The sequence below is a fragment of the Botryllus schlosseri genome, chromosome 2 (assembly GCF_051294905.1).
Source record: "Botryllus schlosseri isolate E-star chromosome 2, Bs_hap1, whole genome shotgun sequence".
NCBI lineage: Eukaryota > Metazoa > Chordata > Ascidiacea > Stolidobranchia > Styelidae > Botryllus > Botryllus schlosseri.
Genome location: NC_137237.1, coordinates 20825867 through 20844353, shown reverse-complemented (window position 1 = coordinate 20844353; position 18487 = coordinate 20825867). Strand labels below are relative to the sequence as shown.

The following is an 18487-nucleotide window of genomic DNA, read 5'->3' as shown; positions in this document are numbered from 1 at the left end:
AATGTAAACTCATCAATTTATCCTTCATATGAACTGACGCCGAATGCAATGCCACATCCACAAATTGCAAATCGCGCATAGATCAGTCGGTTATCTGAAGACTCCCAGCACTGTAAATATCTTTTCTTAGCTCGGTAGTCCACTTGGTATTGGAAATATTTTGACCGCGAGCTTATCACAAGGAACTCAGGCCTACTAACGCTATCGTACGATACAATAGTAGCTGAACAGGCGTAGGTATAGTAGGGATGGTGCGAATATCGGTACTCGTTCGTGTTCGGTATGCGAGCCTCGACTGTCGAGAGCAGTGACATCATCATCATCATTGGTTTATTAGCAATTTTATCAGTTCAATACACCACAAAATGCTATACAATGAAAAGATAGGAAGATGTCGAAGCGACTCGGAGTAGTCTATGGAATCAGACACCCACCAGTGATTCCCAACCGCAGCTCCAAGCTACCCTTCTTGCGGCTCTGAATATGTCAAATAGACAGTTATTATTGTTTGTTTCTATGAAAAGTTATAGTCAATTTCTGTATATCGGGGGTCGGTAACTATAGTGCGGAGCGGATCTACAAATTATCTGGTCCGACTCCGATCCGGTTTGCCAATTCTCTGATCCGACTCCGATCCGGATCCGGTCAAAAATGAATAAGACCTGCCAGAAATCCGTCCCAACACGGTACAGTGGTTCCGTGAATCCGAAAATATGGCTCGTTTCTTCTCGCACTGGCGACTACTTGCGTGTGGTTGGTTGGTGGTGATTTAGTTACAAACGTCATGCTTATCCATAAAGATTCTGGCCTTATCAAAAAAGTCCGGCTCCGATCCGGCCCGGCCAAAATTGAAAAAATACGATCGGATATCCAATCCGGCTCCGGTCCATGCTCCTCACTACCGGTAACCCCCGGCACGCTTGCCCTGATATGACACGAACGTCATATCATAACCGTGTTTTAGCAAAAAGTGAAACAGAAGTTCTTAAAATGTACGAAGCTCGTATAGGCTACCCAAACGTATTTCGTAAAGCTACATAAAACATAGTCTTTGGGGGCAGTACCCCCAAATAATATGACTAATGTACAGACCGAGTCCAACCGTATTAGCAATTATGAAAAAACTACAACTTAATATCGTATGAAACCGTTTGGGAACTTAAGTCTAGGAGTGTGCAGTGTGCAACGTTCGACATCATAGCTCTTACTCTGGGATTTTTGTCGTCGTAAGAACGGCGACGTTGGCAGACGATCCCAGATAAACCTCCGACGGTGGGAATTTAACCAGGCCCGCCAGCGTAAGTGTCGTCAACACTCACCACTACGCTTTGACATGTCGGTATTTTGGTTTTGAATAATGGAATATGACCTCGGATCTATTCGAATTTATCGTAAGATTTTGCTATATGACAAATTCGAAGCGGCATTATACAAATCGCATCAAAGGTAGGCTCTGATAGCTTACTGCTTCTCTACATCCTATATCTGGAGTCGCCGTAGAAGGAAATTTGTGCGGCCGTGGACTCGTAATTCAATAAGTATGTTTTGGCCGCCGTCGACATGAAAATTGAGTTGACGAATTGACTTCCGAATTTTTGAGAGATTAATTAGTCTTTGAGAGATTTAATTGCATGATCTTAAAATTTTCTTCGCGCTGTGCGCGCTTCAATTCGACATCATTTCTCGATTTTAATATAGTAGCGGCTTTTGCAATCTGAGCCCCAGAATACAAATGCAAAAACCGGAGGGAAATGATCCACCACGTAGGCCTATCGGAATCGTGTGCTCCTCACGAAATAAATTTGTTTCTGGTACGTTTGGGAGATTCCAATATCTTATCACTATACCGACATCCTGTTGGGAGGTCAAAATATAGCAGCATGCAACAAAGTGACTAATAACAGTTGGCTCACCCGAATATGCGTCATCTACATCATTTAAAACTTGACCTGAATTTTCTAAACTCCCTCTATCAATTCTACCGATAAATTTGATCGCATGAGCTGAGAAACGATACATATTTGATAGAAATTTCGATTAGTGTAGTAAGGCGATATGACAAAATAGTTTAGTTCGGAGTTTACCGATAATGGACATGGGTATAGTTTGACATGGATATTTGGCGTCCAGTCAGTTCATCGCGGCTATGTCCTGGAATCAGTGTTGGGATGACTCGAGTCACCTTTTTGTAGGACTTGACTTGACTCGAGTCATTTTGCTTTGACTTGACTTGACTCGGCGTATCAGAAATGTGGATTGGCTCGTGACTCGGAGCAAAATTCACGAGTCAATTTCAAGTCATCAAGTAATCGGCGTCGAGAAAAATCACTGTATCTTGCATGTTCGGATTATTGTTCGTAAATCGCTGGCGTAACCCGTGAGAGCGACCAATCATTCAATGATCGTGCGTTTTACTGAGCCTGCATTATTCTCTCACAAATATATTGACCACAGACGAAGCGATCGAAGCTTACAGCTTACGTTGTCGTAAACTAGTAGTTAAGTAGTTTAATACCAAAATATCTCTTTCTGTTCTCTGTTGTTACCTTAACCGAACCTTTTGTTTTATTTTGAAATTTAATTCGAATATAGTTTAGGCTATATACTCAGACTCGAATTGTATCATATTAATATGTATAAATGGGTAATGTATTGCATCTTATCAATTCGTTTCTTTATTCTGGCTGGTAACTATAAACTGAGGCTATGTAATAACTTACGCAGTTTAACAGTTCTACGGATCTGTAAGCGATACAACCCCGTATTGCATGTATATTTAACTCGATATTCGTTCGTCGGTTCAGAATCAATGACTAATCAATCTGCAATTCAGATAGCTGGCGAAATGTAATGACGTAACCATCCTTCATACTTCGAAAAGGCAACTTGACTTGACTTGACTCGAGTCACCTCCAAAAATCGAGTGATTTGACTTGACTCGAGTCACCTTCGAAAATCGATTGACTTGACTCGAATCAAAATATGCAATGACTCGTGACTCGAAGGTAGTGACCTGATCCCATCACTGCCTGGAATGCGGGCGTATGCTACATAAGTAATCGAAATGAGGCCGTGAATAGCAAAAAGGTTGTCCACCCCTGTCCTATATAGACAGGGGCGAAGACAAAGGCACCATTGCATTATCGAACGTCACTGATGTTGCAACTAGGGTTGGATTATCCGGATATCGGTTAGCTAAATTCCAAATATACGGATGGAGTGAAAATGACTTTTTTTTCAAATCGAAAAAAGGGCTTCCACAATCCTGACAAATGACCTAAAACTTCAATAAAGAGTGACTTCACGGTATTACCCCCATTTTCCAGCCGGCAACCCCCCAATTTCTGCGCGTGGGAGGGGGGGGGGGGGGTAAAATGGCCCATCTCGGCAACCGCTTGTCGTAGAGTCATGATATATAGCTCAAAATCTGCGGAAGTATCATGTTTATATCTGTCTTAAGAAGAAAGTTTTCTCTATTGTGAACACAAAATGAGTTACAGCCAAAAAAAACAATATATACACACATTTTTGTTGAAATTCAGCATTTATTCTGACGAATTGTGATCCGTCATCAGTTTTTTTGAAAAGAAAAGTAACACACTGACAATACCGAATATTGGGCTCATAATACAAATATATTCACAACACAGTCCTTTTAAAATCGGTTCAAAACATCATAATGAAACACTCACATTTAACGACTTATTGAAAATGCATTTTTGTGTCAAATTTTTTCGTCAGTTTACGAGACTTAATTTTTTGGCTAATGAGAGGCCATCTCGTCTTTCAAATCCAGAAACTTGTGCTGATGCTTCTATTACGAGCTTTACATGTCGTTCCACTGTTTGATTGTGGCATGGATGAAACAAAATCAGAGGCTTCACGCGGCATTCTTCCAACTCTGCATCAGTTAAGTGCTCAATCGCTGGAGGAAGTTGTTGATAAGGTTCAATATCAACCAACTCGTGGTATGCCTTTGCTTCCAAGTTCCACTTTGGGACACAGAATAAACGAATAGGAGCGAAGTTCAATTGGTTGGAACTGCTATGACATACGTGCCATAAGTGAATTCGAAAACATGCCGCTGAACAAAATTCACTTATGGCACGTATGTCATAGCAGTTCCAACCAATTGAACTGCGGTCCTATTCGTTTATTATGTGTCCCAAAGTTGAACTTGGAAGCAAAGGCATACCACGAGTTGGTTGTATTGAACCTTATCAACAACTTCCTCCAGCGATTGAGCACGTAACTGATGAAGAGTTAGAAGAATGCCGCGAGAAGCCTCTGATTTTGTTTCATCCATGCCACAATCAAACAGTGGAACGACATGTAAAGCTCGTAACAGAAGCATCAGAACAAGTTTCGGGATTTGAAAGACGAGATGGACTCATTCGCCAAAAAACTAAGTCTCGTAAACTGATGAAAAAATTTGACACAAAAATGCATTTTCAATAAGTCGTTAAATATGTGAGTGTTTCATTTTGATGTTTTGAACCGATTTTAAAAGGACTGTGTTGTGAATATGTGTCTATTATGGGCCCAATATTCGGTATTGTCAGAGTGTTACTTTTCTTTTCAAAAAAAACTGATGACGGATCACAATTCGTCAGAATAAATGCTGAATTTCAACAAAAATGTGTGTATATATTGTTTTTTGGCTATAACTCATTTTGTATTCACAATAGAGAAAACTTTCTTCTTAAGACAGATAGAAACATGATGCTTCCACAGATTTTGAGCTATATATCATGACTCTACGACAAGCGGTTGCCGAGATGGGCCATTTTACCCCCCCCCACGCGCAGAAATTGGGGGGTTGCCGGCTGGGAAATGGGGGTAATACCCTGAAGTCACTTGTCATTGAAGTTTCAGGGCATTTGTCAGGATTGAGGAAGCCCGTTTTTCGATTTGAAAAAAAAAGTAATTTTCACTCCACCCTACACCCGTTATCCGGATAGTAAAAATTATTGATATCCGAACTAACCCTAGTTTAGGGTTGCCAAACGTCCGGAATTTCCCGGACATGTCTGGAATTTCACTGTTCAATCTAGCGTCCGGGAGGAATTTCTAAAATATGCCAAATGTCCGGAATTTTGACGATAATTTTTTTCGTAAATCAGTATAAAAACAATATGTTTTGGAATATTTATGCTGATGCATGATATTTTTCTTCGCGCTGCGCGCGATTTACTATCACATTTATTGAATTTAATATGGAGACTACCACCCTCGCAAAAACTGCCACAAAATATATATACCTTTATTTGCTGGAATAAGCCTAATCGCAATTATAGGAGAAAAGTATATTCTTAGAGATCGTTTAGGCCGTTTAAGTGCTTTATTCAAAGATAGTGGTCGAAACGGGGGGGGGGGGGGGTTCGTATGCCTTTATTGTGGGGTTTGCGAATATGTTGAACGTAATCAGCTTCCAAAATAGCCCGTGAGTAAGTCTGGGCAAAGGTGCTGACTTCTTTTAGTAATCAGCTCGTCAAATTTTGATCTGGGCCACGGTACATTTTCAAATTGGATCTGATCATGTGGGCGAAGAGTATAGTAGTAATATATGGAACGACCAATATTATTGACAGAATTCATTCAAATAATTTCACACCCAGATGCATATAGAAACCAGATTCCTATAGCAAAAGCTCCCCCCCCCCCAGAAGTTGCATCGATTACCCTATAGTGTGGGCTCAAAATCATTGTTTATTTGGGCGAGAAGGGGCTGAAAACATGTGCTTTCGGTCCCGGTTACACAACACACAGTCACATACTCCTGAATCGGATCGTGACCACCTCTGGTCTACGAGCAAAGCTTTGCTAGCGTGACGTCATAACTCATTTTTAAATCCACTAGTGGGCGCTAAAGAGTGTCCGGAATTTGGGTTGCTGAAATATGGTAAGCCTAGATTATGTGGCCCGAGTGGTCTCTAGGTATCGCAAGCCTATCACTTCACTGAAATGTAAAGTTGGAATTAGCAATATGACGTCACGTGACGTCATGAGGTTCACATTCGCGTTCGCACAGAACCTTTCAAAAAGGTTCGCGTTCACACGAACCTGAACCTTTCAGAGGTTCACACCATCCCTAGTAATCAGTTTATCAAGTTTTGAGCTTTGCCACGGGATATTTTCAAGTGGGAAATGAGGTCGCGACCATGAAAGGTTAGAGATCACCGGATGTGCAACTTGCTGGTGCATTTTATAGTAGCCTAATATGGAAAAATCAATATTATTGACAGAATTCAAACATAAAATTCAACAGCATAATGCATATAGTAAGTGCCTGACAATTTACATCGACTACCCTATGGTGGGCCCAATATCAGTGTTTTTTTGGGCAGAAGGGGACTGAAAAAATGTTGTTCAGGATCTGATTAAAACACATAAACAGATAGCCGCACCGGCCTAACAGTATAGCAGGGCTGTCGAACACAATCCTGCCAGGCCAGACACGGCCCGCCAGATGATTTCACCCGGACCGTGGAGGAATCTATCGCAGACCCTAGCAAGTAGAAATCACCAGAGCTCACATTACAGATGACCCAATTCATGACCTATGTTCCACTCCATTCCTGTATAGTATATACCAGGGGCGGCCACCCCGAGGTCGGCGGGCCAAATCTGGCCGCGAGAAGGTTTTGAGTGGCTCGCGACGTAATTCTCGAAATTAGTTATAACAGAAAAAATTAATTAGCCATATAATTTATTGTGAACTGGCAAGGCCAACTAAAAATTTGATTAGCCTGACCACGCTATTTATGGTCACTCGATTTCTTTGTTTTAGTATTGGTACCCCCCTGAAGATGAAAATTTAAAAATACGCCCAATTTACAGAATTGAGTCTGACCATGTTCGAAATTATGAGAGAACGTGTTGTCCAACATGTTCTAGTCTGCAATGGCAGAAAGATTGTGGGCTATAAAACCTTTGCGCAAAATGCTAGACGCATATTTGCCGAAGCCCGAAATATTCGATATTAATATGCCCAAGAACCGATTAATCAGTCCTTGCCAAATGAGCTTAGCGGTGTATAGATTCGACCCGCAATATATGCAAGTGACATTATTATTGACCGAATACAGGAATACGTTTATAAACCTTGTATTGGTTACAACCATGCGAATACGTTTATAAACTTCTGTTGGGACCTGAGTGCACTGCACACTGACTTTTCATGACACAATTGTAATCGATTTTGGCGCGTAGTAATATAAGTATTGTTTTCGCCGTGATCTAACAAACGGTTATTAACATCAAGTGGCCCGTGGTTCGTAAATGTCACGCGGCCCTTTGGCCTAAAAGGTTGGACGCCCCTGGTGTATACAATCGATGAGCAATGCTTTGTTAGTGTGACGTCATATTTACGGTCAAAGTGGTACACCTCCATTTTAAAATCCGCTAGTGGGCGCTGATGAGCGTCCGGAATTTGCTTCACAAAAATATGGTAGCCCTACCCTAGTTGCAACTCAAGATAATCCCTTGGTCCGTCACGTATTGAATAAATTGACAGTGTTTAGAACTGGCATTTCGTTCCTGCTCACAGAGAACTTCGTATAAAAGCTCGTTTTCTTACGAGCCCGAACCTTTCACGTTCGTACTGTCCTTAGTAGGTAGGCCTAGGTCTGCAGAGCGCTACTAGACGATTAGTCAGCCCTTAGTCTGATCCCTGTCTCTTGTCGTCATCCTGGCTCGTACGGGATTTTCACTGGTGTGACAAATAAATGTATCTATTTATCTATCCGGCGACACACGACTACCGTTATGTTTAAGGCGTGATAAATTGGCATCTATCCGGAAGGCTGCTCTTCATCGTGCTGAACTCCGAAAGAACATGATTGCAATACACGATTTTCCAGTAAAATCGGCTGGAATGTTCATAAATTGAAAATGCCTGGCCTTGGGGTCAACAGTTAAGGGAACCAACCGCACAGCCCTGCGAACCACCAACAACCACAACAATCAGGTCAAAATAACTCCCAAAAGCGATCTCGGCGAAGTTTTACTCAAAAAGTGATTCATGGCAGCTATAATATGCTCAAGCTCATGTCGCGATCAACCCGCTGCCCAAACAGGACTGAGGGATTCCAGAAACGGCATCACCGCGAGAACACAAGATTGTGACTGCGCAATTTGAACAGCGACAAAGTCGCATGCCATCATAAAAAAGAGCCAGTAAAAGATCAAGTCTCCGTCCTCAAGCGGACCCGTAGTATTTCAGAGTGCGGTCCATGCTGCACGACGCCAGGAAGCTGGCGTTCTCGCCGAACCGCACGCCCATAGCGAGCCCGCCGTGCTCCTTGAAGGTTTTCAGCTCCTGCCACTGCTTGCACAGGTAGACCTGCACGTCCGAGCCAGCGACCGCCAGGTACGAGCCGGACTTGTCGAAAGTCAGAGACTTGATCTGAAACGGTTCCAAAGGGCGTTCAGTAACAAAGAACCTCTATTTTTTCAGAGTGCTGGACAATGCCATCGGCAGCGAGGTACTCTACTTTTCTTGCAGGTTTTGCGAACTTGCACTACTCACTCAAGTGGTTATTATCAAGAATATTTTCATTTCTACTTCACACTTCAGTTTTTTTTAACAAAATTAGGCCTAAAATGCATTTTCACGTTTTCTACTTACTCGAAAATCGCTACCGTATTCTGCTCGTGTAGAATTTAGATCGCCATAATTCTACTCAGAGGTGGTGAGCGTCAGCAACCAAGTGCGTCTACTTTTTGGAGTACTCGAGTAGCTTTTGTCTTTTGCAATGCTAACTCAAGTAATTAAGATTTTAGATTACTTCCAATTCTACTTCAGTTTTCCAGTACTTCAGTTTTCTAGACAAATAGTCGAAAAATATTATTATTGAATTACATACTTGAAAATTGCTACTTCTACTCTAATACCAACAAGAACTACTTTGACCACATCTGGTACCCAAGTAAGATTACCCACTTGAACTGCCTACCCCGGCGGTCAAGTTCTCAGACTGCTACAACTTTTGCTTACAACACTTTGGATCTAATACGCTAGAATGTTTTGGGATATAAGAGTGAAACAATTACAGTTGCCATATCATGAATATGAATATATTTGTAATTATTTGTAGCGTCACAGCAGTCACACGACCCCTCAACCGAATTTACTCTTCGAACCTACTTTAGTTTTTGAAACCTGCATTTTCCGCTTCTACTTGAAGAAGTTTGAACATGCCTCTGAAATGACTACTTCTACTTGTAATTGAGCGGAATATAAATTCTGTGTAGCTGCAGAGGATAAAAACATCAAATCAGGATTGACCGCATTAAGTATGAATGCATTTCCTGAAATGAACATCCCATTTCAAACCAGCTTGTACCTCGTGTCTATCGTCCATGGTGAGGGTTTTGAAATTCCTCAATTTCCTCAAATCCCAAAGCTTGACCATCGAATCGTCCGCCGCCGTCGCCAGGTAGTATCCATTTTCAGAGAACGCGATGTCCGTGATCGGTCCCGAATGTCCCGGGAAATTGGCGACGTTTGCACGCTCCTGCACAGGAAGAGGAATAAAAAACCGCTCATGAAATTCATACGTCGACAGCGTCTCGTGGTGTAAGTCGGCTACAAGCAGGATTCGCTAAAAAGAGAAATCTGCAACACATTCGCAGTTCAAACTTGTCAATGATACATTTCTCGAAAGTATTACTTTTTGCGGGCATACGTCCATGAAAACATCTTTCGCTTACTGAAAGTAGACGCAACAAAACATCAGTGCCGGATCGAAAGCTCTCTTCAGAATGACCAGCTATTCACAATTTCACATGTCAATGTCACCCTGAGAATCTAAATAAGAAATCTACCAAACACACTGTATATAGGAGATTCACAATTCAGTAGACGCCATTGCTTTGCAGAAGTCTAGCATGCTGACTAACGAAACTTTCTAATCCAGCAAGTGTTTCAGACGGGATTTACAGAACTGAACGTACAATCCAGTTCCGAAACAGCTTTATGGGCAGGGCTATCTATTTATTTATTATTTATTATTATTATTAATTATTTATTATTATTATTTTGTATTTCTACTGCTAAAGCCTCGAAGAACTGATTGTTCAGTGTTCATGATCATAGTTCAGCCTTGAAAAACATATCGGACAAGTCTACTAATAGTCATGGAACGACAGCTCTGTCATGTGATCGACCCCCACAAGCGCTACGAAATAGCCATGGTCCAGACATACCAAATCATACAGGATGGGGTGTAACTGGTTTCCTAGCGGCCGCAAAAAAGATACAATTTTGAACCCACAAGTCATCATTACTGTTGCCAGATGCCATGCCATAACAGACGGTACTCCTATTACTCGACTTGAAGATATATACACAACACAGAATCGGATCACCCAGATACTCGATTTTGCCCAGGCCAACTTTTGAAAGGATTAGCGACGAAACATGATTAGCAAGGCCACAGACCACAATCAATTGGCCAAACACCCATACAAACCTTCAAATCCCAAATCTTGATTTGACTGTCTTGAGTCCCGGTGCCGAAAATCAAGCCGTCCGGATGGAACTGCGCGCAAGTTAAAGCTGCAACAGCACAGAGAACAGGTTAAAGAGACACACAACCGGACCCGACCGAGACACATCGTACCGCTTCCGATTTCGTCGGTCACCCTGCAAAGGGTCTTGCCGGTGCGGATGTCGCTGAAAGCCCAGTACTGGTCCTCGCTGCAGCTGAGCAGGTAATCTCCGAGGGCGTGCAAGCTGATGCCTGAACGAGAATTACGATTAGTTCGCTGGCGGCATAGTGTCGTAATGCCGTGATCTCACCCGTAACGCTGTCCTTGTGCGCTTTGATGATGGTGGAGCACTTTCCGTTTTGAACAGACCAGATACGGATGGTAGAGTCAGGAGAGCATGTGAAGGCGACGTCCTGTCATTACGAAGAGACAGTCAGTAAGAAGTACTTCCGCTTTTTAGAGTAGTCCAGTAGCTTTGCACTCGAGTAGTTACGATTTTAGGCTACTTCTACATCCTCTTGACAGTTTTCAGTCTAGTATAGGCCTACAATACGTATTTTTTTACTGGGCCTAGAATACTTTCTTACTTACTTACTAGTCCAGTACCAACGATAACTACTTTGACCCCGTCTATCGGCGTGATGGGAACACAAGCTGACTAACTGCAAAGGAACAATTTGCGGTGACTGACCTCGGTAGGATGGTAAATGACGCGCGTCACTTTCCTGGTATGACCCTTGAGAGTGCTGATCACCTGCTCCGTGGACTTGTCGAAGACCACCGCTGTCTTGTCAGCTCCGCCCGTGATAACTCTGCGGCGTGAAACGAAAACGGCATTATTTAATCAGTCGGTGAATCAGTCAGGACATGGGGTATCGCTCAAGGGGTTGGGGAGATGTTTTCTACCACAAGGGCCGTCGAAAGCAAACCGGCAAGTTTAGATTACGAAGAGTTAGTTACGGGGCTGTGAGTTCAGGTACAACAAAGTAGAGCGTCCTTGCTTGATGGGTGTCTATCGTGTGATTATATAGCTATCCAGTGACGCGTACCTGTTATTGTCAGCCGCACAAAGATCGAGGCATAATATTCCGGGCACAGAGGCGGAGTGCAGTCCCGGGTGAGATGCAACCTGCAAAAAACAAGCATCGGAATTGGTCGAGATGGGACGGTTGGAAATATATCCGATCCATTGAGAGAGACCATATCACATTATAAACGGTAGAGTTGTCGAGCCGTAACAGTAGAGACTGGCTGGATACTGCATGTTACTATTAGTATTTAACAATATCATTGGAACGCAAAACAGGATATCTAGGTCATCAACAGCATGCCAATTTTGAACGGCTGGTGACGTTCATGTCGAGTTTTTACGATTACAACAAAGTTCCTTATCTTGTCCCAGAAAAACACAATGCTTGATAGAGTCCTCGTCAACTTATGAAGCACAAATCCTGTCACGAAAACTTTAACGTAAGATAGCCTTAAATGTCTGCAATCTACATCAAATGCAGTTTATAACTTGAGAAAATAATCGAATCATTCAGCCACTCAGGTACTCAATTTTACCCAGCCTTACTTAAAAATAGGCCTACGGCAGATGTTCCTAAATTTTTTGGAGCACAGACCCCTCAATTCATTGGACTCACAAAAATTTGGGATGTTCATGACTGCAAAATAGGTCATCCTTTCCGCCAACGACGCCTCATCCACACATGCACTAGGGGAAAAGCTATGCTTGTCACAGTAAATATGAATTAAAAAATAAGCACATATCTTATGAAGGACAATGCAGTTTGATAGTTTACGATTGTAGTTTCAAGATTAACCTTTCACTGAACCCGTAAAACTGGTTGGTGAACCCCAGTTTAATAACCCCTAGCGTAAAGTATCGGTGCAAAATACGATTGAAATCGACTAGCTTCACTTCACTTGTTTGTAATTCCTAATGTCGTCGCTGCTGGCAAGACCATCAGGCACACGCTTTCCTCGTTTCTTCCTCTCGCTGGTAAGCACGTGAGCCTTGTCCAACAAGGTTTGAATCACGTCCTCCGAAATGCCGATCGGTTCGCCTACAAAGACAATGACGGTTAAACACCAAGCAACAACCCCCCACTAGGTTCCTACCCAACTTACCATCATCCTCCACCTTGACATCGACGGCCATCGGTTGCGCAGCGGCAACTGGAACATTTGGTACAATGCCAGCCTGGGGCTTGAGGGTAGCCAAGGCCTCGCGGGCAGCGGTGGCTTCTTTTGTAAGCCTTGCGATTACCCTGCATGCAGCGTCGTGCTGATACAAGGCGTGAGCAAGTTCTAAAATATAGAGGTGCGTCTTAACGAGAAAATTGTAATTTGGGGAAGCACATACTGGCTGGAGTCGGAGTTTATTAGAATGTCTGACTCGGACTCGGACTCCAACTACTATAAAATCAAACTAAATGTTACTAAAAAGTGCTGCAGTTACAAAGTTGAGTTTTTCATGAAGGCGGACCTTCACAAACTTCATTTCTGTTGATGAGGGCAATTTTTTTAATTAAAAAATAGGTCGATTCACTTGGGAACGAACTAAAAATTGTAATAATGTATAATTTTCCGAGTAGATAAACAGGAATTTTGGTCAGAGTCAGAGTCGAGATATATTGAAATGAAATGACCGGAGTCGGTTATAAAGTGAACCGACTCCATGTACCTGGTCTTGACTGCAGCATTGGCACGGAAGAGTCGTTATTGACAAGCGGCCGATCGGTACTAAAGAAGGAAATGAAAGTTATGAAGTAACCTTGTCTGGTGGTTTGCAGCTGCTGTCGGAGCGTGTACGAATTCAGCATGCAGGCGTCCCATTCATCTTGCAACGACTTCAAAATAGCCGGGATGCTGGTGGCGGACGGTGGTTTCGGTTTGATCACTGTGTTAGCCTGCATTTATGAAGCACTGCGTTATATTTCATGAAGCCCAGATTATCAAAAAGTAAATTATATAGGCCTTGATTACCCGGACGGATTTATTCCACAGTGCAATTTAATATCCATTACTGTATTATTATTTGAGTAAAAATATGTAATAATTTTTTTTCTGATCATAATCACAGTTCAACGACGGTAGTTTTGAATCAACCACACGCTGGACACCGGAGTTACTGCCGAGCTGATTTTGTTTACATCATTAGTGGACAGTTCGTACGTACATTACATGTAACACAAGATTCTGCAGGTATAGTTACAGTTCACAGAACAGACATGAGATTGCAAGTGATACTGACGTTTAGGCTACAGAATTTTAAAAAAGTTATCAAATTGCTTACACCTGAAAAAAAACTAATCGTAATCGGTTGTTTTGCATTTACCGGACAATCACTCAACTTTTTAGGTAATGAACAGGACAAAATCTGAGTTTTAAAGGGTCTATGGCATGAACTGAACATGGAATAATGTAATGTATCATTGACAGTCAAAAATGAGCTTCAATCTCCGTAATGGATGTATTGTTTTGGAACATGTGTTCTAGGCTCCATTTCAAGGACTTGAAATAATGCAATGGTCAATACATTTTCATGTAATCGAAATGGACATCCAAAACTTCTAGGTTTTGCTGTAATCAAATAATAACAATAATCATGTATCTCCAAAGTAATTGTATAGTGGTAGGCCTAATCAATTACATCGCTAGTACCGGTAGCCCAATACTGCTCGCACAGAACAATACGGAAATCAAATGGCGACAGATTATGTGGTGTCGGGGTTTTCAGCTCTTGCCAAGAAAGGAGGTCACTAACCTTGATTTCTGTGATCTGGTCCGGAGTCATTGCGTCGCCAGTGGTAGGGTCCGTACCATGTTCCTGAATGTACTTCTCCAGCAGTCTGCGCTCAAAAATACATCCGGAAACGTGTGAGATGCAAGGGTTTTCAGGCACCTCACCAGATACTGGAATAGAAGACAAACATGATTTTATTAAAATACTATGAAATCTTCCAGTGGTGTGATCCGGAGTGATAACCAAATTTTGATATGTTGTAAAACTGAGGTTAATTGGTTTAATCACTTTTCCATCAATGCAATCATCTGATTTGAGATTATAGACACCACACAATGACCACAGACATATAACATTGGTATATAAGCCAATCCAAGTCTGGCTTCGTAGTTCATAACAATCATCAGATATGAAATCTTGAATAACCAAATAATGAATATATTATGCATATTTGACATATAGGCTACTTACTCGAGCAAATCAGTGACATCCTTCCCCGGAGTTTCCGCAGATGACAGATCACACAATAATTTTTGGTTTAGGAGTAAAAATTTTACATTTGCTAATAAGAAAAATGAACACCTTGTTATTCAATTCATAAGCTAACCTCAAGACCGTTATGGATTGACCTGAAATAATGACACACCACCACAAGTCATAAAATCATCAGTCCAATTTCATAACTATGGTTCACCTCAGGCCTGACTGCCCCACGTCTCACAATAACGCCAGTGGTACGGCAAAAGAGATGAGAATTCTGAGCTCAACTGAACTATATTTCCCCGAAGTGGTCAACAAATTTCGCCAACACGATAACGGTATCGTATACCGTACCGTATTATTTGTGAGATTCCAACTTCGAATTATATGAATTAGAATTCGTCGTTACAATTTCAAGTGAATAAGATCACATATATACTTCACGCCAGATATTTAGCAACCGCAACCTTTGATGCAGAATCCTATACTTTCGGGACTCAAATACAGAGCGGCGAGCGCTGATGAATATAGCTTCCTCTCTTTTCAACTTTACAAACCATATCTTATTCGCTAAATTCGTCTATAGATCGCGCCGAGCTTTTGCACCGAACGTGGGCGTTCTGCATGAATGCGTATATGGCTCTACGAGTGTTTCTATTATAGAAATTAAACATGGAACGACAACGACCGATTTTGCAGCTTCGTTCCGCTTCGCCGGGGCTGGAGTGGAGAGTGGTTTTGCGTAAGCGACTGTAGGATTTCTGGCAATCCAAAAGCCATCTTCCCGAGCACAGAAATTATTGAATATGGTCTTGATCGAAAGCCACTGCTGCACCGATTCCGAAAATATAAAGTATAATAATGATCAGGCACTGATCCACCTAGAATCCGTCCTCCAAGTCGAAATATCGGCATTGTTCGAACAATCGGAGAGTCGCAACGGGTCATTGTTATGGTCATTGTGTTGCGGTTACCCGATTGTTCTGAACAATGCCGATATTTCAGACTTGGAGGACAGATTCTAGGTGGATCAGTGCCTGGTCATTATTTAAATTTATATTTTTGGAATCAGTGCAACAGTAGCTTTCGATCAAGACCAGATTCAATAATTTCTGCGCTCGGGGAGATAGCTTTTGGGTCGCCAGAAATCCTACATTCGCTTACGCAAAACAATTCTCCTCTCCAGCCTCTGCGAAGCGGAACGAAGCTGCAAAATCGGTCGTTGCCGTTCCATGTTTAATTTCTATAGTTTCTATAGCTCAGTGCTGTCAGTCCACCGCAGTGGTCATTGCGAGAAAATCCGGAAGTCCTGAGACGATGATAAATTTATTGAGTGCCTCGAATAATTAAAAAAAAATCTCTATCAGTTACTGTATGAGCTCGTCATCGTGTTTTAGTATAGATTACTAACCTACAGATAGATACGCAGGTCCCGTCGTTACGCTCCGGCAAGCAGTTACACTTGTTGCTGAGCAATCTAAAAGCAGCATATTTGGTGATGTTATAACTTGCGACCCGAGGGGTGAAATTTAATGAAACTGGTCTTAATTGAGAGCTATTGTCGCACTGATTCTGAGAATACAAATTAAAATCTTGTCGGGGAAAGGGAACCACGTCAAAACATCCCTTGAAATATGAAAATCGGCATTGTTCTGAACAATCGCTTGATGAAATTGCAATTGTTACGTTCATCGTGTTGCGGTGGTGCCATTGTTGGAACAATGCCGATTTTCGGATTTTGAGGGCTGTTTTGAGGTGGTTCCATATCCCCGTCAAGATTTTAATTTGTATTTTTGGAATCAGTGCGGCAGTAGCTCTCGATTAAGACCAGTTTCATTAAATTTCAGCCCTCGGGTCGCGAACTATAACACCACCAATTATGCTGCTTTTAGATTGCTCAGCAACAAGTGTAACTGCTTGCCGGAGCGTAACGACGGGACCTGCGTATCTATCCGTAGGTTAGTAATCTATAGTTTTAGTGACATCACGGATATCCGTGGTAATGGCTATTTCTAATATAGTAGGGTTACCATTACCATACGTCTACGTCATCTTTTAAGAGGATTTGTCCTCTTTTTTTTTACTTTTTTCAAAGTGTCCTCGGAGGACTCCTAAGTGTCCTCTTTTTGGGGAACTTGTCTTCTTTTTTGAGAATTTCTTTTTGCATTTACCGACAAGATCAATAATAATCGTTTGGTTATAATTTTCATCTGAACAAGTCACACAAAATGTACAATGCGATAAGACAAAATGCGATGTAATGAACAGATAGGAGAATATCGAATGAAACGCAGTTGCGATCCTCTTTAGACTGACATTCACCTCGGCCTAGCCCTAGAGTGTCCGATGTAACAGTTCTTTTCGATTTGATCTTTTCTGAAGTCATGGCCCTTTCTAGTTCTTTCCATTCCTTATGAGTGCTTTCTTTCGTCGGGTCTTTTTCTGGTGAAGCGTCCGGCTTCTTGATCCCCGGCCGGGTCAGACCAAAGACCTGATTAGTAACACTGGTATCCATGACTTCCCTGCTTGGCGCTCGTGCATTACTGGGATGGCATGGAGGGTTGATGCAAGACTTAGAAAGTCTTAAAAGGCTATATCTGCATCTTCCTTCTTCCTTGTCCAGCGGCATATGCACATCACGCGCTCATGGTATGCATATGCAGTATGCACAGATCGTGTGTAGGCCTATAGGCCTATGTAGATCATGAGTAGGTGTAAATGCCGCAAATACATCAAGGACAAAAATAAATTACGTCCTTTCCTTTCCTGCACGTGGAAATTGGACTGAGATATAGGAAATCAGCGGCCAAGCAACGCTCCGACGTGATTTCCGGTATTTGAGCCAGAAAAATTTCATTTTTTTAGTCGACCGACCACAAAGTCGGGAAAAATTTACCATTTTCCCGGTTTTTACTCTGAAAATTTTGAAAAAGTGTTCTCTTTTCGCATTTTCAAAATATGATAACCCTATAATATATAAATGCATAAAGTCATATACACGCAGTGTCCCTGTCAGAGTTGGATCAATTGTAATTTGTAATTGTAACTAGTAGTTAGATAAATGGGCGGAATCCCCTCATTCGCGATTTATAAAAAACAAACAAACATTATCAAGATAATAAACAGTGAAAGAATTAGCTCATTATCAATTTTGCAGCAATACTCGAGGGGATTTCCCTTCTGACTGTGCGGCAATTAAAAAAGGGGGATTGACTGAGAGAAAACGAACAAAGAATCTGGATTGACCTTTGTACTCAGACTGGAGTCATTCTACTTCTACTTTTCCACTCCTGATTCTACCTCGCCTGACCTCTGGACACGAGACTTGTGTATTATTTATTATATTTTCCCCCGTATTTGATAGTATTTATTACATTTTCCCACGAACATCATAGATTAACTTAAATAAAGTAACATTTAGAATATAATAAGTAATCAAAGAAATACCTCATTCTCAATTTGACTCGCATCAACGTGTTAATTTCCGATATTACGTACCTAGTAATTGGTGCAAGCAACAACTGCTGTTCCACACCTTTACCGCTTTCTAGCGTCTTCATATAGGACAGACAGTCCCAAGCAAACAATGTATTTATGATGGGTTCTTTTACTCTTCACGTCTGGTCAAGCATAATCATGCCGGTGTCTGTAAATGATATACAATTTACCGCGGCATATTATTTTTGTATGCTGTATAATGTACATGATGTACAACTTGAATCGATCAGTTGGCGAACTAATGCTTTACCCGTATGTACGATA

At 41.8% G+C, this 18487-nt stretch overlaps 1 protein-coding gene across 1 annotated transcript; it reads right to left on the bottom strand.

The window, feature by feature from the left end:
- Positions 1-7987: 7987 nt before the first annotated feature.
- LOC145434103 (pre-mRNA-processing factor 19-like) lies at positions 7988-14866 on the bottom strand. The gene is made up of 12 exons (XM_080311400.1): positions 14717-14866; positions 14267-14415; positions 13274-13409; positions 12628-12807; positions 12424-12563; positions 11544-11623; positions 11186-11306; positions 10805-10907; positions 10626-10745; positions 10476-10561; positions 9348-9518; positions 7988-8407 (listed from the first exon to the last, which is right to left on the bottom strand). Exons 1-12 carry the CDS (start codon positions 14733-14735, stop codon positions 8201-8203), a joined length of 1512 nt encoding a protein of 503 aa, XP_080167526.1. The 5' UTR covers positions 14736-14866; the 3' UTR covers positions 7988-8200.
- Between the last annotated feature and the right edge of the window lie 3621 nt (positions 14867-18487).